Source organism: Chlamydotis macqueenii, chromosome 25 (assembly GCF_036417535.1).
Source record: "Chlamydotis macqueenii isolate bChlMac1 chromosome 25, bChlMac1.mat, whole genome shotgun sequence".
Lineage (NCBI taxonomy): Eukaryota > Metazoa > Chordata > Aves > Otidiformes > Otididae > Chlamydotis > Chlamydotis macqueenii.
This window is the reverse complement of record NC_141580.1, coordinates 3,917,600-3,940,440: the sequence shown is the minus strand read 5'-3', so window position 1 is coordinate 3,940,440 and position 22,841 is coordinate 3,917,600. Positions and strand designations below refer to the sequence as shown.

Genomic DNA, 22,841 nt, shown 5'->3' with positions numbered 1-22,841 from the left:
TGCATATAATACAGTGTCTTAGACATAAGCCACAGCGCTTATTCCTGTGGGAACGGGCACCTCAGTGCCTATAGGCAGGGCAGTACATTACAGGGGCCAGGGTACATGTTTGGAGAAGACTGATACGGGTGACTGTCTTACACAACTTTTTGAGCTAAAGTAGATTTAGTGACACTAGCATATTAAAAGCACATTTCTTATATACAGTGTTGTTAGTTTTGGTAAATGCAGCAGAACAATAACACCGTACTGTTAAGATGCAAGGAATGAGACTGGTACACCAAAAGGTCTTGTTAAAGGGCATAGTACGCAGGAAAGACCAGACCTCAGCAGGAAATGGAGAACAGGAACCAGCTTCAGCTAACATGCACCTGTACAATACTCACATTTTGTCACAGAACTATAAAGCACAAGTGCTTCCAGAATCCTCTCTCTACATTTTCTTATTAACACCCGTCTAAACGCCTGTATATTCAAGTCTCCTGAAATACATACAAAGTCCTCTAACACTTAAGATTGCTTCTTCAGGACTTGATGTAGCCAATGAGAAGCTCTAGAAGCCTTTATCCAGTCTGGAACAAAGGTAGTCATAAATAAGTGCTGGAAGGATAATGATTTGGACCTGCAGCTCAGCTACTTGGTATGTCAGCCTCTTCCTTCGGCGCTCCTATGTTGGTGTCAAGGTGGTATCCCATCAGGTGGCATTTGCAAGGATGTCTTGTAGAAAATAAGCTTCTTTAAAGTCCTATTTGAAATCATAGGCAGTTATTTTAATGTAGACTAAAAAAAGGGCTCTGGTTTGTGAGCTGGCTAGTTACACAAGTATGTTCACAGGTCATTTAACATTTGTCCTGTGTCAGCAGGAAGAGAGTGGGGATAACCTACGGCTGAGCAGACTCATACCTGTGCAAGGAAACCTGGAAGCACTGGGAAGTGTTGGATGGATATAAAAACCAACCAACCAAACCCATCTCTTGGCTACTAAAATTAAAATATCTACAACTTACCTAACTGGCCTAGTTTTAGTGCCTGATTGGAAAGGATTTCCAACTAATGATCTTGAGTGAAAGGAAATGTTTTGCTAGCCTGTCAGCCAGTTTGAGTAGTTGACATGGTGTATGTGCTCTCCCAAGGACATCCCTCCCACCTCGCTGAAGTAGCTTGTTCTGCAGGCAGACTGGTTCCTGAACTGGACCTTGTTCAGGTGCCTTCACTCGAGCCACAGTGTGTGTGGCCAAAGCTTGAACATTCCAGCTGGTTAGTGTCCTAGTGTTACTTAAATGTTTGGAAGTGTGGGGCCCTCTGTGAAACTTTACTGTACAAAATGCACTATTTACAGTCTAGAAGTCACTCCAATCTTTTACTGATCTGTTTAGCCTAAGTATTCACTTTTTAAATGACAGAGCTATTCAAGACTTTGATTCAGGAAGGCAGTGTCAGCTTCTGACTTAATTTACTTTTTCTCATACAGTTTTCATGTTACCTTCTAGATAGACCAGCAGTTTTGAAGTGAATTTGACATACTTCCCTTTTCTAATCCATATATTTACAAGACATTCTTTATACAATCTTTCCCTTAAACAGACAATAACAAGCTATGATCTAACCCAGTTGACTGGCACCCAAAATGAATCCTTGTTTAGTTTCTCTAACACAGTTTTCAGCTGATTACACGCACTCTGGAGATCTTCTTTCACCAGTACGGTGTCAATTAAATGGCCATACTGCTCTTCAATGAATGCTGCTGAATTAATTATTTCCTGCTGTTCTTCATCCTGCTGATCAATATGAGAAGATGGTATGAAATTTACAGCCTGTCTTTTTAATTGCTAGTATTTTTAAGTATATTAGCACAAGAAGTCATTACTTTGAAAGAAAACTGAACAAGAGCTGCTACCATTAGGAAAAGGTAGGTAAGATACTACAACTGAGACCAAGGAGCAGTGTGCTACTGCTGGAATGTGGTAGGCTCTTCCAAAAAATGCAAGAGGTGACAGGGAGGGGGGGAAAAACACATTCTAGAAGGGACGCAAGATGGTGACACTGCATTTTATAAAGTTAAGAGTCACTGCCTAACCTGACCTACTGTCCCCAAGTTCAATAATTTCAAGGGTTTACATGAAAACTCACCCAGTGAACCAAGTTCTGTTACGTATAAATACTGGCGGTATCAGGAGTAGCTGGCTGCCCCTTACCATTTGATGGGGCTGCTCATCAGAAATGGAAAATGATCATTAGCTGATCAGAGTTCAGTAGCAGCTTCCCCTACTACAGCCTTGAGTAATTTACACAGATTGACATGGAAGATGTGTGCTTTGCTTCACTTTACTTATCTAGTCAAGTTTTAAGCAAGTAAAAAAAAAATAATCTCATCCTACATTCCAGCTGCAAGGCTGTATGTGCACAGGACCCACTGAGTGCCCCGCTCTGACTCTTGCTGTCACGGAAGAGGAGCTCTTCTGTATCACAGAGATTGTAGCCCAAATACTACTTTAATGTCTTAAAAATAAGAGATTAAGGTTAAAATACTTACAAGGGGGGCTGAGATTTCTTCTGACGTGGGAGATTTTAGGACATGTTTTTTCTTTTCTGGAATGAGAGGCTTCACGAAGATAACAAAAGGCTTAAACTCAGGAGTCCTCAAGTGCTTTACTGCCTGTGAACAGATGGGTTTTGTTACAAGGACATGGCACAAGATACTGAGAAAAATATAAAAAAAAAAAATTGACTTGACAGGCAAGTTATGGTTTGCTTCACTTAAGAGGTCAAACACTGAAAATTTTAAACCTGGAATTCATCTGAGGTAGTATTACAAGCCTTTTCCTAATGCAGTTACAAAATCTGAATGAAATTTTCAAAGATTAACTCCCAGTATGGAGGGATTAAGAGCAGGTATACTGGCACTAGTTACACTGGTGACACTTCAGAGACAACAGGAAGGAACAAGAATGAAAAACCCATCCATGCTGTAATTATTCTCTCTAGGACTTGAGCAGGCTAGGACAGCGATGCACATTTCTCCTACAGCAAGGGAAAAATCCCACAGCAAGAACCGATACAGTGTCATCTAGGCTGTATCTCTACTCTGCTCTGGTGAGACCCCACCTGGAGTACTGAGGGTTGTAGAACATTGGCCCAGGTGCCCAGAGAGGTGGTGGATGCCCCATCCCTGGAAACATTCCAGGCCAGGTTGGCCGGGACTCTGAGCGACCTGACCTGGTTGGAGATGTCCCTGCTCCTTGCAGAGGGGTTGGACTGGATGGGCTTTGAAGGTCCCTTCCAACCCAAACCATTCTGTGAATCTGTGATCAACTAGACATCTTGAACTGTAACCACTGCACTGCTGTCTAAAGAGCCCTGTTCTGCTTTGCTCACAGTCGGGCCACCTGTTAGAAATCTAGGTTCTGAGAGCAGCATTGTTCTTTGCAGAGCAAGCAGCCACAAATGGTGAACAGCATCGGTTAACTTAGGCCGGCAGCCCAGTGAGAAATACTTGCTTTCTTTAAAATAAGCTGCAGAACTTACTTCAGGTACCACATCCACCAAACAAACCTTCTTTTTGGCCATCACGGACCGGATTGCCTCAAGACTTGTACCATACAGGTTTTCTTTGTATTCTCCATGTTCCACAAATCTAAAAAGTAAATAAATTTTTAAGTACCATCCACAAAGGATATTTAACTTGCAACATTTCACAGCTGTTTCCTGAAGTCACAGCAGTCAAATGGGGGGAGGAGGCAGAAAAATCAGGGGTGGAAGAAAAAGGGTTTCTCTTTTCTGATTTTTTTTTTTTTTTTTTTTTCCCCTTCTGGTTGCTTAGTAGCAATAGTTGCCTTTGCATGTCACTAACAGCTAACCAACACTACTGGCAAACAGGGGCAGAAGCTGCATTAGTTCAGGTGACTGATGTTCAAGCCTAATAGAAGAAAGAGGATGTTTTTCACAGAAAACAGAACAACGCTGGCAATGAAATAAACTCCAGTTCTTCCATCTTCTGGGAGATGAGCCAATCTGTACTTTGAGAAAACACACTCAATCTGACAGAAAGTCCTTTAAATCCACAGACTCAGTCTACAACACACTTTAAAGTGGACTTGTGAATAAAACTTGTTACCCATCCTATTAAATGGAGAATAAGTAGGCCAAACTAAATATCTGTTACTTTCACCAGACTCAATTCTGCCCAGTCATACTACTTAGGATATGCAGGCTTAAATTCTAACTTACAATCCTCCTACTAGTCCTATGTTGTTTCTAAATTGCTTCTTACTAAATTCCTGAGTTCATGCTAACAATCCAGACTGAATAAAGAGCTTTTTCCTTGGGAAGCTGAACCCTTCTAATACAGCTAGTCTGCCTTTACACCTGATTTTGGTATTGATATGATTTAAGGTTTAACTAGCAATATTTTTCAAGTACAGTCAATTACGCCAATATTTTAAATTTAACTCACTTGTTTTGCTGCACATCTGTCTCAAACGATTGCTTAGAGACAAAATTGTATTCTACTCCCTCTTTCTCATGACTTTTCTTTGACCTGGTTGTATCTGGAGGAGAACGGAAGCAAGATACAGGAGACAGATCAGCCTTTGTTAACAACTATTTTCTCTCTTTAGTTACAGTCACATTTTCATGACCTGAAACAAGGTAGTTACACGCTGCCAAATTCAAATTAATATAAAAATATAGCTAAAACGTCGAATTTAAAACAGAATTATAATCTCAAAAATTGTAAGACCAAAAATGACATTGTTTTGCTCCCAAGCATGCTATAACTAACACAAAAATTAGGAGGCATACTTCTTACACCTGGTAGAAGCAGTAGAGTATACCCTATGGAAAACAGCATCTCTTAACTGCTTGGAATATTTGACTCTTATTTTCTTTGAAACTTAAGAAAGAAAAATAGGAATTAAAAAACCCAAAAATATTATGTTGCATCTGCATTTAGATTAAGAATACCCCTGGCTGTTTTGCCATGTTACTGTGGAACTCACATCGATATGTGTGTCCCTTACCTGTGATGTCATCCTTTCTTCTAATAATTGTTATAACAGTAGGATGATCAAGCTACAAGTCTATGCCTAGTCATAAAAGTGATGTCTGCTATTTTTTTTTGTGTATGTGTTTAAATTCAAGTAAAAATTACGTATATGAGCTCCACTGCTATCTAACTGAATGTCTGCCCGACAGACATTGATTGAAAATCTTAACTAACATATAAACAGTGCCCTCAATGTTAATTTTTTGGTTTGCAAAAGTAGCTTCTTGGGGAATACAAATATTGATGGATTTTTTGGTGTGTGTCCATTTTTTTAACATACAGAAAAAAAAAAAAACTTCAGTGTAACTCTAGCCACAAACCCATGCAGCAGAATCAGTAATTTCTGTCACTGTGACCAGCTTGTTTGAACAGCCCAGAGATATTAATCAATAAATTAAAATGCTGTAAAAATGTTGACTTGGTTTATTGCTGTCTACTTCTTTTTTTTAAGCTTTAGCTGATATCTTCTTTTAAAGACCCATATTGTTTTGGCTGAATCTTCAGATACTAGTTTTTCACACTAGTTCTTTTTGCAATTTACAATCTTATTTTTGCTTCCTGTATTCAGTTTCTCTTTTTTTTTTTTTAACGGACACTGAGAAAATGCAATCTGTTCACGTGGGAAAACACAACTCAAAAAAATAACAGAGTTGACAGAATTCCAAAAGGTGCACGTGTGCCAAGTTATGGCTGTAAGGGCAAACATAGTACATTACAGTGAGACAAATAATTTGAAGTACTTCTGAAATATGCATATAATCAAGTCAAAACACAAATTACCGTGCATCAATGCAGCTAGCGCTACACATTTATGCAGCGTTTATAGGATAAAGTGGCGACGCACAAAAGTCAGTAAATTTTACTCACGCGGGACTGCAACCCCGTAGTCCTGTGGGTTCTCTGACACAACCTTCTGCTTTAGCTCACTTAATTTGGCCCCCAAACAACCTAGTAAAATAGAACTGACTGATAGATTTCTGTGTGGACTGAAATACTGCAAAGAGAAAAAATAGCATCAATTTCACACAAATAAGATGATGCAGGAGCGTGCTTGAAGAAACCTGTGCATGAGAGGCCTCGTGACCCGCCACAGTCTGCTCTGAAGAACATCACCAGCAACAAACTGAATCCTTTAACAGCTGCTGGACAAACATTTGTCAGGCACTAAGTCAGAAAATCTAGAATCTTAGCAGTCAGTTTTATGAGATACCCTTGATTTCTACGACATCCTGGGAAACTGGCTTCACACAAAGCTGTTAAGCACACTGAATTAAAATTGCATGCAAAATTTTGTTAGATAATTCTACTATCTACTTTTTCATCAATTGTTCTGACAGCACAAGTATGCACATTTGAGTGAGAACCAGTGGAAAGTGAATAAAAAAACAAAACAAAACAAAACAAAACGAGAAATGGCCCTGCATCATTATCTTTTAGAAAGATTTGCTGACTTTGGTTGTTTTGTGGGGTTTTGGTTGGTTGGTGGTTTTGGTTTGTTTTTTTGTTTTTTGGTTTTTTTTTGTTTTTTTTTAAATGTCATTTGAAAGAAGAGAAAACTTCTGACCAAAACCAGAAAAAACCTTTAAAAAAAACCCCACCAGAACCACAAAACCCAAACACCTAAAGAAAGCCTCTTGCAGTGCAGGTGATAAGGGAAGAGGGAGACACACGAAACCTTTTGAGCCAATTGTGTATCTTACCAATCAGAACCACCAGCCTCTGCTGTTCACCAGGCTGCTGCTGGTATTTCGTGACTTCTTCGTATGTTAGGAACTCTGCTGCATCTGCCTGCTCTGCTTGCTTGCCTTCGTTCAGATTGTTTTCCTTCTCTTTACGACTTAATCTAAAACTCCTGCGTAAGCCAGCTGGAGAGGAAAACAAAAGATACATTAAACCATGTCTCCCCTTATCTAAACTTTCAAGCCCGTTCATACTCTGTCTTTGAATATGAGTTACTTTCACAATTTGTTTTAATAATCACATCAGTGCACATCTGCTCATCTCATAGACGAAGAATTTGCGTATCAGGTAGAAAACCAAGCAGCCAATGTATAATAAAACCCACCCCATATCACCCTGAGTGGCCAAGTGTTGGTTATGCCAGAGTCCACTGCCCACAGATAATCTAGTTTATGAATGTATGGTAAATTAACTCCAATATAAATAAACTAGTTTTCTTTTTTAATGTGGAGGTGGATTTTTTTGGCTGTTGGTTTTTTTGTGGGTTGTTTTTGTTTTATTTTTTTTTATTTTGCGGAAGGGTGTTAGGGAAGAGGAAAGGGATTTTGGTTTCTCACCTATGTACTGTCCGTTGAAATATCCTTCACAGTCACAGTCTTCTGTAAATTAAAAAGCAGGAATGAAGGGTAAGGGCACAGGGGAGAGGAGAGTGAGAGGGGAGGAGTGAGAATATCTTAAACAGTGCCTGTGATACAAGTCTGGCTCATTGGTGAGGGAAGGAGAAGTTTTATATCCTGCGTTATATGCATACAATTTTCTAACACAAATATCAATGACACAAAAAAATATTTGCCTTGGCTAGTGGTTTGTATTTTTAAAAATCCTTGATGTCGATATTGCACAAGACAATTTTGCATCTCAGTCTTTATGGTTCCAGAATTTAAGTTCTTCAGCATTCACGACATTTTATTAGTGCTGCTGCTAAAAGTATAATGTTCAGATCTAAGTGAAAAAGAAGAATCTGCAAACACAGAGCCCTTTTTTAATGTAGGACTTTATAAATGGGTACAATTACATAAGAATATTACCTCTTCTGACATTTCAATATCATTTGGGCTTGAAAAAAGGCAGAGATGACTGAAATGAGAGCTCTGAACACCTTCATTTTGATTAAGTTAAATTTTCATTGCTCTTAATTCTGTATTTAAAAGGTAAAGATTTTATGCTTTTTCATACGCATGTATGTAAAATAATACGCAAATCTATGTTAAAAAAAGCCAACCTACCCCTCCTCAAACTACCACCCCCAAGGCCCCTAAAAGTATGCAAAATAAAAATACTATACTGCAAAACACTATACTGGAATCCCAAGATAAACACTGAGTTCTCATACTGCCTGAAAGAGGGCCACCTGGCTTGTGAAAATTGAGGCACCTGTGCCCTGCAACAGCCCCAGAACTCATTTTAAGAAGGAGGTGTACGGCTCTGCCACAAACCCAACCATGGGCAAAAATATATGCAGCTTAAACCTTTAACGAAGTGCACCGATCGAGAGAAAGAGCATTGGGTTTTAATTAATAGTTGCACACGGGTATGTAATCAAGCAACACCACCGTATACTCATAAAACGTTACGCCTACGTTAACAGAAGACGCTAGCAGCAATATCCGCCTGTCCGTAGCTAAGACCAGAGCTATTTTCTGTTGTTGAAGGTGGGCTCTAGTTTCACGCTCCTGCTTTGACAGGGTATACCAGTCACGGCCAGCTAACTATAGAACATAATCAGTACTTTCACAAAGTTGATGGAATACCGGTACTTGGAATATTATTCTCAAGAAGCAAGTGTAATGTGAAAACAATAAAAGAAAAAAAAAAAAATCACAGCATGCAGAATTCAACAGAAAATACCTGGTATTTGGAAAGGTGTGTGATACATTGACATATAAACTGCATGAGTCCAACAGTCGCTCGTAATGAAAATAACACAGAAAACAGTCCAAATGAACAGTGAAGAAAAATCAATTTCGATTGATAGAGGTGCTCTAAAATGTTAAACCCCAGTATTTCTTTTTTCTTTTCTAAATACCAGATACAAAGACTCCATTTAACGTGCAATTTTATCAACTTGACTCAGAAGACTACATGCATGTCAGAAGACACAAATCTTTTATCTTTAATGAGGAATAAACTTCAAAGTTATCGTTACTTAAGTCATCAATCCAAATTAAGTAGTTTAAATAATAATTCAGGAACAAATTGCTGTAGGAACAAGCTATATGTACTATTCCCTTTTCTTGGGGGCTTTGCAGGTATTTTAGAAAATGCATTGGTTGTTTATATTCAGACAGAAAATGAGGCGGGAGCGTACCTACCTTTATCAGAAGACTGATCATCTGTAGTTAGCATGAAAGGCAGAGTTGGTATGACATTAACAGATTGGCAAATGATTGAGTAAAATTAGTGGGAATGGAAAGGAAGGTTCTTCAAGTCTGATTTGCTTAACAGGCTTTTCTATCTTAAAAAAACACAGTAATGTACCCTTGTCAACTTATTAAAGACTTTCTTTACTAAAATTTAGTATTATTACCAGGTATTAGTTTCATTGTCTCGAGAACATCTGACAGAAAGCTTAAGCAGTAATCCTCATTACATGCCTCCTAACATGGAATGTAATACAAACGCACTTGAAAAAGCTTCATTTAAATCCGTAACGCTATTTTATAATTTGGTTGAGCATCTTCCCTCCTCTTGTAGTATAAGACTACCTGTACCTCTGTAAGAGTGCCTGTTTCTCTTCATGAGATGTGCCACACACTATGGGTCAGAAGTTCACTTGCATCACTGAAGCTGGACAATTTTCAGGGTCCCAGTCTACGCGAGGGTGGCACTCCTAGCACAACATCTAGCTTCACACAGTCACAGGGCTGCCCCACACATTGATAACAGCTATGCTGAAGTACCCAAGAGCAACAGAACATTATATTTTGGGATAATACAGAATGTCTTCCGCCTTTCATCACAGACTAGCAATTTCATCAAAAGCAGCCATTTCAATGCAAATAATTCACTGACAGAGGCTTCAGAGGTGTAAACAAGAATCACTTTAAAGTCTACTTAAGACCAGCTCTGTAACACTAAGCCTAAAATGGAGATGGTACCGCTAGCTTCAGTGATTTTTATCCTCCTTAAAGCTACAGTTTATTTTCATACAAGCTTATAGTCATTTCATGCACTTGGGTAAGAATTTCAAGAAGCGTGCATTGGGTTACTTTTGCAGCTTTCAAGTTTCAAATCATAGAAAAAATGTGGCAAATTTTAAAGCATCAAAACAATGCGTAAGGCCTCATGTTCTTCAAAGTAGGAAGAGAGGGACAGACATGTTTTGAAAACAACAGGCAACAGCAATACTGGATGAAGCTCAAACCCAAATCCTCTCACGTGGCAGCTTGTATCCATGCAAATCAATCGACGGCAAGATTACACAAAACATATTCAACACATCGTTATGAAAAGGACTGAAAAATACTGAGAAGTTGGTATCAGCTAAGACATCGACGAAGGAACAGCACAGACTTACATAACGGCTTCTTCACAGTTCTGGGATTCTGCACAGTGCCTATTGTTCTTCTGTAAGTCAACCGTCTAAACAGAAAATAATTACATTTTAGCCATGTAAGCCCAGAATTATAAAGAATTTATAGCATGTTAAACATACAACATTGAAAGTAAAGAATGAAATAGTGCTTATCCTTGAAATATATAAAATGTCTCCGACTCAACATTCTAAAAGACTTTTTCTTTAAAACTATGGCAGTCCCAGATTGCTACTCGTAAGTGACTGAGAGAAAGGATTCTAAAACGTTTTAGGCTTTCATACACCAGAGCACAGAAATTAACAGCATGTTACTATGTAACATTACTACATCTGCGCAATACAGCATCTCCGTAAACCAAGAAGGTCAAGAGGCTGATATTGCACATTTCATTTCACACGTATTTGTTTAGCAAGTGCTTCTATCCTTGTGCTACAAAGCATAAGTCAACGGCAAACTAGCCAAGGAAAGCCAGGAAGTTGACTAGATCACTGGAGAAGATGGAGCTTTTTAGCATCTGTATTCACCCAGGCATTATCCTGCCCTTCATTTCCTGTGAAAAAAAAGCAGCATAAAAACACTCTGACACTGCACGTGTTAAAAAAATTCTGTAATCTTCATTGACAAACCTTTCTTGGAACTGTTTCGAGGGGATCAAGCCTGCTCTGAGGTTGGTATCTCCAACACGCTTTGCTTGCCACCATGTGGGATCATCTTGGCTTACAACTTCTAGGATGTGCCGTCTCTTAAATGGCAGCCCAGCCTCCTGGCAGGGAATGGCTCTGTCTTCTTTGGGATTATAGCAGAAAAGCGCCCTCATAAACACCTTTAAAACAAAGTAACACATCCTTTCTCCTTGTCCCGCTTGGAATTTCAGACTACCTTTAAAAGCCTTCCCCAATGCCTGCACTGTTACAGACACTCTTCATCTCTCCTTTATGCTTTAGGGAACAGAAATACTGAAACAAAGCAAGCTGCATCTGGATTTTGACTGACTTACACAGAAAAATGAACTCACTTTCAAGCACATATCCAATCATTGTGTACTGGCATTGCAGAACATGAGACTCAAAAAAATCAAAGTCCCAAGAAACATAGTCCATAGTCTACAAAAGTATAAAATGCAACAAAGGCAAAAAAAAAAGATCAGGAGAAGGAGAAAACAATAAAAAGGGATTTATGGCAAAGCTGGTCGATTATAAAGACTGTCCTTAAAAATCTTCCTTTAATGCATCAAAATCTACTATCCAGCTTTGAATTTGTATCTTACCACTATTTAACACATCACAGTAGAACTACTTCTAAAAGTGATTTGCGGGGCTTCAAGGAAAAATCCAGCAACTGAGAGCATGGAGGCAGAAAGAGAGGTTGAGAGCGGAATCCTGTAAGGGACCCGCGGAACAGTAAGTCACTGCTGATCAAGGAGGGCCAATGAAGCACTCGGAGAGGCATCTTGATGTTTGCAACGGGCTAATGGGGTCAAATGATGAACGCAGCTCTGCTGGCAAATAGGTCTCTCTTGATTCAAGCAAGTGGCAAAACGCCCAGAGATAATGGACAGATAGCAGCTGTCATGGTAAGAGACTTGGCAGGAGCACCCATTTTAATTACGTGAACAAAAAGAAGAGGCTAGATTTCAGAAATGCTATGAAAGAATGTGCGCCAAGATGATGAAGAAAAGAGAATTCATGTAAGTAACTCTACTGAATAAAAGCGCACTACATTTTACAACAAGAAACGGCTCTACTATCGTTTTAGTTTAATTATGGGTCTGTGACATTCCTCACTGAAACAGCAGGAATCTTGCATTTACAGAGGCCAGCACGGTGTAAATATGAAAACGCGTGCTTCAGTATTTCACTATTTTCATACCTTGCTGTCTTTTAGACGATCTTCTTCTTTGACTGCTGGAATTATTTTTAAAGTTATTGATCCCTGAGACTGAGCCTGAGGAGGAGAGAAATGTTTTTTACTTTGAAAGCAGGACAAGGGCACAATGCAGACTATTCAAGTTCCAGTTTAGGAGCTAGCATCTGTCTCTTCTCCAGACTTTAATAGGCCAAGGTAATCCACTACTTAACTTCATTACAGAGACTATCACGACGTTCCATGAATCCTCCGCAACACTGTCTTCCCCACGGAGATATCCACAGTGTCTACTTGGCTAGAACCTATTAAGACCTGCATTAAAATTCCTTCATTTGCTTGTAGCAACCGCATTAACTTCTGGATTACAGTTCACAGGGCATTAAATACTCCTGTGGCTTTTAGCATGACAGTAACTTAAGTTTTTGCAGACTAAGCATTTTAAACTGCTCCTATGAAAAAATATTACTGTGTTTTCCCACATAGTGGCTAACTGGTTAGGGTGAAATGTAAACATCTACAAAGTAAATATCTACTTTCACTTCAAAAAAGTCTTTGCTAGTAAACATCAATTATTAGTTATAGTAAATTAAAAAGCATTTCTAGGTCCTTTAAAAATCTGGAATAGGTTTATCTGATCTATTTCAGATGCCTTATTTTGGATGAGATGAACTGTGTCCTACAGAAGCCTGCTATTCTGCACAGATTAAAAACGAAACCTGGACAATCAGCTTGGACAAACATTTGTAGCTCTTCCTCAAAAAACAAACAGTGAAAAGGAAACTATTACATTGCAAGCATTTAAAATGGGACAGATGAATAGCATCCCAGGGTCCCCACAAATAAACCTTTACACAGTATTTACACACCCCAAGTTAAAAGCAGTCATTTTCCTTACTCAGGATTATTTTGATCTAAATTTAAATTAAGTGACGGAACCAATGCCAGAAACTTCAGTCTCCTAGTGTTGCCATTCTTCTTACTGTGTCTCCATCTCCACTCCACACAAAGACAAGAGGGAACCAAGCCACGGGAGGGGACTCGGAGACAAACTAGTGCAAGAGCTACGACACTTTCTGCAGTGCAGCAGGCTGACCACAGCTGTGGAGGTTTAGAAAGAGTTACCAAGACTTGTAGGTATTAATGTTAGAGAAGCTTGAAGCAAGAATTTGCTGATGTTGCACAGAATCTTCTGGTAAAGAACAGACTGACAGCTCTACTGGACACACAGCCGAGACTTTCTTCAGCTTCCTAACATACCACATTATGAACAAACTGCTTGTATTCTAGGAATGCACTTTAAATTTGCAATTTGCTTGTCAAAAACAAAGCCTGAAAGGAAAGTTCTTGACAGAGCAACATGTAACTTTCTATTTGTATCTTCCTTGGTACGGATTCAGTTCACTGAAGTTTCTCAAGTCAAAAGGAGAAGACTAATCCACTGGGAAAAGAAAACCTCAATACAAAGACAAACAGAGATTGTGCGCCTTTTAGCTCTATACATATTTTAAACTCGTGGTTAAATTTCATTGTCTATTGTAATTACTAGATCACTCAACAGAAAAGATCTTGAAATGAAATCAGTGCAGACCAAAATCTGACTTATTTCTTCCGGTCGTTTGTGAAGCACAGTAATACCATTGACTTCTCTTAGCTCATCTCCAACATGGACAAGACCTGAAAAGACAGGAAGTAAATTACAATACGTCTACAGACAGGAAAACACCACTCCTCAGATGTCTGACCTAAGTCAATACCATGTAACTCCGCTGCTCCCTCCCTCAGCTTAGTGGATTTCCTACCAGAGCCAAGTGCCTCTATTGGGAATGCGCTCTGCAGTCTCCCGCCCTTATTCCATACTGCATTTTTTTTTTCATGCAGCACAGTCTCACAGGGGACCAGCACAAAGACAGAGAACATGTGGGAAGATACTCTAGAAAAATCACTGCCTCTCTATTTGGATTAGCACTAAGAACACAAAACTGGATTAGTTTAATGAGGATTATAAAATCTTGTAGAGTCAGGAGGCGTGCTGCTGACTACGACGGCAGGAATGACATGGGTGTCAACTGACAGATCAACACCACACAGTCCCAGAAAGAATGTTGGCCTAATTTTATTTTTTTTTTTAAATAAGCCATGAAGAGGCTGTTACAAGTTTTAGGTTTGTTTACCCAATTCAGAAAGAAATGCTGTACTTGTGTTATATAACCGCTGTTAACCGACATAAAATAATTTATCAGTAAAGCAAACAGAAAACAACACATGATACACTGAATAAACCAAGACACTGGATTTTAGGTAAAAACTATTTTTTTTTCTTTCTCCTAAAGCTTAGACCTACTTCTCCCATCTCTGCTGGCATTTTTTCCTAGCGGCTATTGTAGAGGAAAACATATCTAATTAAATTAATAGATGATTGATGAAATACAGAAACGCTAAGTGCATGCTCTAGTCATTTCACATTACATTTATCAGATTAGATTAATTTGAAGATACTGTATGTACGATTCTGTACGATAATGATCAAGAAGAAAGTTGTAATTAGCTGATACTTTTTCATCACAGTAGTTCATTAATTTGGGGATTGCAGTACTTGTATATTTAAAAAGTGCACGAGGCTTGCAGTCTATAAGTCTCATACAAGGCCAATTCAGCTTATTTAATAAAATCTGGATGATCACCTTCCGGAAAATGGAAGGTCAAATAGTGCATGAATTAACCCTGCAGATCCTGAAAGCATGCTGAATGCCAGCCTATGCACAGACGTCTCTCCTGCCACTAGACACCTGAAATTCAGTTGTCAAGTGAGCTTACCATGTAGACTCCCTTTATAGTCAGTATAGTTGATAGACTGTAGGTTTTTTGTTTGTTTGGGCTTTTTTTACAAAACAGTTTATACATATATTAAGACACACATGTCCAAAGGACTGGTTTTGGAATGAATAACCATCAAACTTAGTTAGAGATTATCGCTCTAGGTATGTATACACAGTACGTGTGTGCATGCATTATTTTGGGAATTTTAAAACACTTTACAAATGCAATTTTAAATTCTCTTTTCTTCTGAAATTTACCACTGCGATCAGCTGCGCCACCTCTCATGATCCTTGCTACAATCACAGCTCCTGTATGCTCATCTCTTCTGATGGTAGCTCCCTGAAATAAAACACACCCCCCAGCAAGAAACCATGATAAGAAATAAGAAATTCGCTTAGAATACAGAGAGTGGTGAAATAACACGTAAGGTAATGTGTTTTTTAACCTAGAATTAATTTGTTCTTTGCATTTTGACTTCCTCCTTGATAATTTTTACCATTATTCAACTTTCACCTGCGCCCACATCATGTGATTTTGGGAAGGTGCGCACACCTGCCCTTCTGCCGACTTTCCTGATGCTTACGCTACCTATAGTATTGTCAGGATCAAAGTCACTCACGTGTGCAAAACAGAATTTCTTAGAACAAGCTTTCCCAGTGTGCCTTCTGAAATTTTTACAATACAGCCAGCACTTCTACGTATAAAACCAAGGAAAGCCACGTAATTAGATTTTTTTTTTTCCTTCTGCTACCTCTGCTGGTAATACAAAGTTTTAATCAGAAATTAAGTCACTGCTCTCTTCTACTACCTACTGTCACATACAAAAAGCACTTCAGCAGATTTCTCCCCTGATGCAATTGTTTTTTCTTAGGAAATCAATGATTCCATTTCTACAAAATTAGTACCTTGTCAATATAATGTTTACATACAGCTATCAAACATGTTCTTACCACACACATCACTGACCTTCATGCAAATGAAGGTATTAATTCATGGAATGTTAGCTACAAGATGAAAAGAATTACTATTTATAATAAACACAACTGCTTCAACACATGGAGTTTCCTCAGAGATCACGTTCCCTGCATTATCTGGCATTATAAACCCACACGGTGTATTTACCAAACATTTCCTTTTGTTATTTTATTAGCTTCAGAATGCTCCTAGTTTTTGCAGACTATTTGACGACATCTTCAAGTATCTCCTCCATACTTAGAATAATGCTTTCGCACTACAGAACGTCACGGCTAGAGACAGGTTATCTTATACGTACCAAGGGTTCTTTATTTTTCACTAGTCGAACAATTTTCACCGATTCCTCATCAAAATCATCATCAAAGTTATCGGGCAGAGGTGGAAGGACTGGGTCAAAGTTCTTCTGTGCTACAGTGTCGTGTACTACAAGCATTGCCTGCATAAAGGAAATAAGAAACAGTAATGCAATGGGGTAACGTTACAGTTTCCAGTTCTCGTGTTTCCAACATTATGGCAAACTTAAACCCCTGCCCTTCCCACTCTCACCAGAAATCCGCCCCTCAAAGATTTAGCAATAATCTTACCCATCACGTAAACTATGTCAATATTTAAAGTAAATCCAGGCAATAACAAAGCTCAGCCTAAACAAACTTACAGAATAATGGCAGGCTATGGAAAGCAAAAAGTTGAGAAATTGTATCCTTTTCTTTTCTGCTCCCTCAGAAAACATCACAGAGGGGAGGGAAGACAACATGACACATGACAGGCCTGCGCTGTACCTTCTCAATTCCCTCCACCTCCTAAAACCCGTGCAGGAAATCACAGTGGAACAGAACTACAGTTTGTAGGAGTTTTTCCTTTCTATTAAGGACTCTCCAACGTAACCTTTCCAATAGAAAACGTTCTAATGGAATTCTGCAAAGGAATTTTGTTAAGGTCTCTGGTGTGTGTTTTACCTTGAGATGTGGTGTTGACAACAGCTGAAGTAGCTCTTTTTCTTCATTATTCACTGGTGCAGTCTGCAACTCTTCTATTACCTTTAAAATAGAAATTAACAACCTGAAAATATCCCAGGCTGCATAAAGAGCAGCGTGGCCAGCAGTCGAAGGAGGTGATTCTCCCCCTCTACTCCATTGTCGTGGGACCCCCCTCCCACCTGGAGTACTGCACTCAGTTCCAGGGTCCCCAGTACAAGACAAAGATGGACCTCTTAGAGTGCATCCAGAGGAAGGTCACAAAAATGATCCAAGGGCTGGAACACCTCTCCTGAGGCTGAGAGAGTTGGGGTTGTCCAGCCTGGAGAACAAAAGGCTCTGGGGAGACCTTATGGCTGCCTTTCAATATGTAAAGGAGGCTTAAAAGAAAGATGGAGACAAGCTCTTTACCAAAGCCTTTAGTGACAGGACAAGAGGCAGCAGCTTTAAACTGAAAGAAGGCAGATTTAGATGGGATATACGGAAGAATTTTTTTATGGTGAGGGTGGTGAGATGCCGGATGAGGTTGCCCAAAGAAGCTGGGGAAATGTTCAAGGTCAGGTTGGACAGGGCTTTGAGCAACCTGACCTAGCGAAAACTGGCCACGCCCATGGCAGGGCGGTTATAGCTGATGGTCTCTCAAGGTCCCTTCCAACCCAAACCATTCTACGTGAACAGCAACACTGCTTTGGTTGTGGTGGATTTAAGTCCTTAAGACTGAACGCTTAGCTGGGATACTCTGCTGTCAAGAAAGGACTGAATGTTTTTTGTAGCCTTTCCCTTACGAAGGCCTTCGGTTCTACCTGCCTGTGTTTGTCTTCACTGGACATTTCATGACAAGATATTTTTGAGCTCTTATTTACTTATCAATCATGAGTGGCAAAACTAGCCAACAGATTCCAAAGACAGTTGGGGAAGATGAGAAATACATACCTACATAGCACAATCGCAAAGGTTTGATTTGTTAGAAAAGCAGGCTTAAATAATAGGAAAATAAGGAGACAAGAATTTTTACTCACATCTTCAACCAATCCTGCTGCACTGTGTAAAACAGGAGTTGGACTCTGTCTTTCATAATGACGGAGTTTTTCATGAATCTGAAAAACATCATTCAGCTATATTACTAGAGAGATACAAAACTTCCTACATACACCTACACTGCATTATTTTTATATTTAAGTAACATAACTTTTCTGAGATAAGTGTCAGAAAAATAGTCACTCTTGAGGTTATTTTTGTTTTGTTTAGGAGTCTTTTAGTTTTCCTTTTGCTCACGCTAGTTTCACAGACAGCCAGAAAAATCTGCTAAGACTTCAGCACCATAAGGGGAAAAATGAAGCTATTTCGCACTGCCTTTTATCTACGGGGCACTGTATCTGCATTTCGGCAATCAAGGTAGAAATGTTTTTTTCTGAACAAAACATGTCAATTGTCAATGAACGTCCTTAATATCTGTGCTTAAACAAATACATGCTTCGGTCAGTACAGAATTCTACAAAAAAAAAACAAAACCCAAACTTTGGCAAAGTAAATGGTTGATAAATCAAGGGAACAGAGAATAAGTAATCTGTAAGGAAAATTTATGTTCATAAACGAACTTTTACCTTCATCAGGTAGCTGAGACTCTTTTCACTGAAGACATCCCTAAGGAATCCCATTTCCTCTTTATGATTTGAATCAGGTCTTAGCTGAGATGTCAAAAGGGCCAAAGTTTCATGCAATCCTAAATTTAAATTCAAGACAGAACAAAAGCCTTGTAGATAACAAATCTCACAGGACCTTCTATTGCAGACTTAACATCAGCTACATTTAATGATCACCAAGATGGTACCCAAATAAGTTTGCAGAGATTTGCGCTTATCTTCCACTCATTTTATAACGCCCCCTTCTTAAGCGGCAAAAATAGCTTAAGATACAACACATCAAGGCAAAATCTACCAAGCAATATATATATTTTAAAGACATTACTTTGGAAGTTTCCCCCTTCATGTTAATCACCCTTTGTTTCTAGAACAGCTAGCCCTAGTTAAACAAACCTGGAGTTATTAGAGTGCCGCAGCAGACTCGCAGAACGACTGAACTATCTCCTCTGTTGCACAGCTATCAGCTCTACATCCCAAGCAACTTTGCTTCCAGGTGTCATCCTGTTCTATCTCTGAGGCACCTGCCAGAAGTCAGTTCTGACCAGAGGAGGAAAGGAGTGGGAGATTTCCACTGCAGTGGAAGCAAAGCTTGTGGCTAGTTTTCTAAAAAGCGCTTAAACCATCAATATCCCAATTTTGCAGTGCACAGGGCCAGATAAACGTTAGGTTTATCATGTCCTCATGGAGCACGATGGAAAAACAAAAATTAAAAATGCAAAGGGGGCTAGAATCCGCTCCTTTGGCTATTCTTTCCATGAACTTTAGAGTGCATCTGGATTCAGGAGACTCAAACTCACTTCTGCTTTAAAACTCAGTATCACTAGCATATGTGACTTCACTCTGGGCAGCATACTGGAAAAGCTGGTTAGCACGCCTTCAATGGAATCACTGGTTTTTAAGTCAAAAGGAAGAATATTAACTAAGTTTACCAACATCTATTCAGAAAAAAAAATAAGAAATAGCAGAGGGCTGAACTTTAATAAGCATGCATAGAAGGCAGCATTACACCGAGAGGTTCAAGATTGTCTGTAGGAGTCTGCCTACCAGCATATATTCAGGGGCTCCAGGGTTCTTATGAAACTAGGTGTTTCCTGAAGTATGACAACCCTTATTAATTTCCACCTTTTATCCTCCACCTTCCTTGTTTTCTTATAGGTAACTGCTAAGAAATCTAGTTGAACTATCTTAATTCTATTGTATTTAACTGCAATTTGGATTCATTTCCTCTGTGAAACACATACGCTAAGATTTCAGTCACTGGTCTGTTGAAAGCATGCAGATTAGTTACCCGAGTCTTCTGAAAGCACTGGCATGGCTTTGTTCTTAATCTCAGAGACAAATGTTCAACTTAAACCAATACGATTGTTTCTTCTTTCTGTACTGTGATTCAGAGGCAGTCCTGAAATGAGCAAAGATAACACCTAAGCTCAAGCATGTGAGAAAAATGGCAATCACGTAACAACAGTAAATTTCTAGCACATCTTCCTCTCAAGCGTTCAGTCTGACCTGAATCTGGTAGAGTCCTGCAGTTATTCTGCTATGCCAAGTAACAACACAAAAAATATTATATAATATTATATAATAACCATATGGTATCTTGGATAAAGCTGATGCTAAAGACAGATGTTTCCCTATTCTATTCTCTAGACAGTTTTAGAAGGCCTAAAAGACAGAAAAGAAAAAAGCACGCTGCAGAACGGATGTCTAAAAGCACCAATAAACACCATATGCACAGAAACAGAGAGAGCACGCAGGAAAATGCTGTCATTACAAGATGTTCTGGGGCTTCCTAAAAGACAGCTCAAAGGAATCTGCGTCCCCCGGCACTCTGATGCAGACCATGCTACGATTACACGCATCTCAAGAAAGCCAGTGGGAGTGTCACTCCATCAACCTTGCTCATGGGTACAAAGGATGCCACAATAAATAAGGCTACTTCCGTTGCTCAAAAACTCCATTAGATGCTTTTATTGCTGATTTTTCTTCTCACTGAGAGCAAACGACTCCAGAGCAATTTCATTTCAAACCACAAAACTGAATTTATGCTTCTAATCACCAGTCTAAGATGAAACACTGTGTGTTCCAAGGCATTTAAAATCTTGTTTCTGCTCATAAAATTCATCAGACTAATGCTTGCAGAAAAAATAAAACAGCCATAACAGCATGCAAAAAGGATCAGAAAGAAATGTGGGATACTCCAACTCTTTGCTAAATGCAATAAAGGATGCTCCTTGTCTCTCTATTCGTTGATAAATCTGATACTTTGACTGCATGACACAAGTTTGATGGTGTTCTGATTCAACTTGATTTTCATTAGCTGCCTGAAGATACCACAGTACTGCATGGCAAACTAGCATATACCAGTTTAGCATTTTCCACATTCCTGAGTTTCTCTACAATGTACTGAAATACTAAGCTCAATAGTCACCTGTGTTTTGCACCTCCTATTTTCTACTGCTACGCTTAAACAGTCCACCCTTACTTACTGCTTTGAAGAAATAAACATTTCACACACTCCCACACACTTCATGCCAAAATAAATGTATAGGCAATTCATTCAGCTGCTCTAGTTCCTTGACTATTGCATTTCATCTGACATGTATTTAAAGTCTTCTCTAATTATCAAGAAAGAGAATTTTAATTGCCTGAGCAAACTCAGGAGCACCAGAATTGGACAAGTTAGGCACAGTAATCAAAATAATGAAAAGCATTCCATATCCAACAATTCATCACCAGCACACTCCATGTCAATACTCAGGGCTGGCTTCAAGGTACTAAATTCACCCCCAGTGTATGATGTTTTGCAAGAGGGCTCACAACCATGAATCTGCCCTTTCATTGTTGTAGCATGAATAGGCTCAAGTACACTTTTCCTCTTTAAAAATATCTACCCTAAACCATAATTCATTCTTCACACATACCCTTGCCCAGCTGTTCCCGAGACAGAACATTTGAACCACGTTCCTTGCCTAGGAGAAGGACAGTTGATATTTGGAAAGGGGTAAATAAACTGAACTAATGCTGCACACAGGGTTAAAGATGATTAAGTAGAAGCGTAATATGCTTTGGCATACCTCCATTATTTTGGGAAGTAAACTTAGTGTGGCTCACAGCCTAATACAACATAAAGCGTCTGGAAACCAGATGTATCGGTCAAAGCAGCAGATCCCGTTTCGGAAAGCGGTTGCACTTTACCGCGTTTCCAGGAGATCACCCCAGCGGTCAGAAAACGCACCTGCACGCTAACAACATCACAGCTGACAGCTATGACACAGGATTTCTCCTCACTTTGCTTTTGTGTAGAAAAAGCCTCCAAATCCGACCGAACCAGCCCTTCGCTGGGTACTACACCTACTTCAGCGCTAGAAGAGCGACTGCTCTGACGGCTGAATGAAGGACGGAGGAAAAAAAAAAAAAATCACACAGCGTTCGCCGCTCGGCACCTCGGGGCCGGGCTCTCCGCCGGCGGCACGCACTCCGCCGGCCGCCCCTCAGCCGACCCGGGGGGCTCGGCGGGAACCCGAGGGGCGGAGCAGGGCGAGGCTCGGCTCCCCCGGCCCCGCCGGGCAGGACTCTCCCTCCGCCCCGCAGAGAGCTCGGGCACCGATGGCTCTGCCGGCGGCAAGCTAGCGCGGCCGACCCTCCTCACGGCCCAGCGGGTATAAAGCGAGGTTACGCCCCGGGCCGCGCTCCCCCCGCGCCTTCTTTCCCAGCTGCCAGGCCGGGCTCTGCGAGCGCCTCTCCGGCCCCCATCTCCGCCACCCGGCGGACTCCGCAGGGCTTCCACCAGGCCCGGTCCCGAGGCCTCAGCCAGAGCCCGCCGGGCAAACCCCAGCGGGCTCCCGCCACGCCAGGGCCCGCGCCCCGAAGGCAGCGTCAGAGCCCGGCCCGGCCCCGGCCCGCCCCGCCCGGCTGCAACATGGCGTCGCCCTGCCCGGCTCTACAGGTCTAAGAGCCGCGCCGCGCATCGGGAGCGATGCTGCCGCCACGGCGACCGTTACCTGCGAGTGCGGGCCCGTGCGGTGCTGGCTGCCTCCCCCCGCAGGCCGCTGACAGCTCCCCGGCGCTGGCGTCCCCGCAGCCCCCTCCCGCCCCTCGCCCATGCGCCCTTAGAGCTGTTGTACGCGCCGCCTCCCGTCCTCCCTCCCCAACCTGCCCGGGGCCGAGGGAGGGCTGCAGCCCGCCCGGCTCGTCCCGCACCGCTGGGGATTCGCCGCCAAACCGCAGCGTAGAGCCGGGGCAGCGG

General features: G+C 40.7%; 1 protein-coding gene across 3 annotated transcripts; it reads right to left on the bottom strand.

Annotated features, from left to right (window-relative positions):
• Positions 1–271: 271 nt before the first annotated feature.
• On the bottom strand, positions 272–22,677 carry MPP3 (MAGUK p55 scaffold protein 3). 3 transcript variants are annotated; one of them, XM_086766645.1, is made up of 19 exons: positions 22,597–22,677; positions 19,884–19,994; positions 18,557–18,675; positions 17,972–18,049; positions 16,935–17,015; positions 16,277–16,414; positions 15,261–15,342; positions 13,775–13,860; positions 12,190–12,264; positions 10,947–11,143; positions 10,302–10,366; positions 9,097–9,117; positions 7,342–7,383; positions 6,745–6,909; positions 5,912–5,992; positions 4,454–4,547; positions 3,553–3,634; positions 2,534–2,656; positions 272–1,778 (listed from the first exon to the last, which is right to left on the bottom strand). In XM_086766645.1, the coding sequence occupies exons 2-19, from the start codon at positions 19,906–19,908 to the stop codon at positions 1,596–1,598; spliced, it is 1,737 nt and encodes a 578-aa protein (XP_086622771.1). In that variant the 5' UTR covers positions 19,909–19,994; positions 22,597–22,677; the 3' UTR covers positions 272–1,595. The 3 variants fall into 3 exon arrangements, with proteins under 3 accessions (XP_086622771.1, XP_086622768.1, XP_086622769.1); XM_086766642.1 differs by having other exon boundaries at positions 3,526–3,634; positions 22,597–22,676; XM_086766643.1 differs by having other exon boundaries at positions 272–1,775; positions 3,526–3,634; positions 22,597–22,676.
• Between the last annotated feature and the right edge of the window lie 164 nt (positions 22,678–22,841).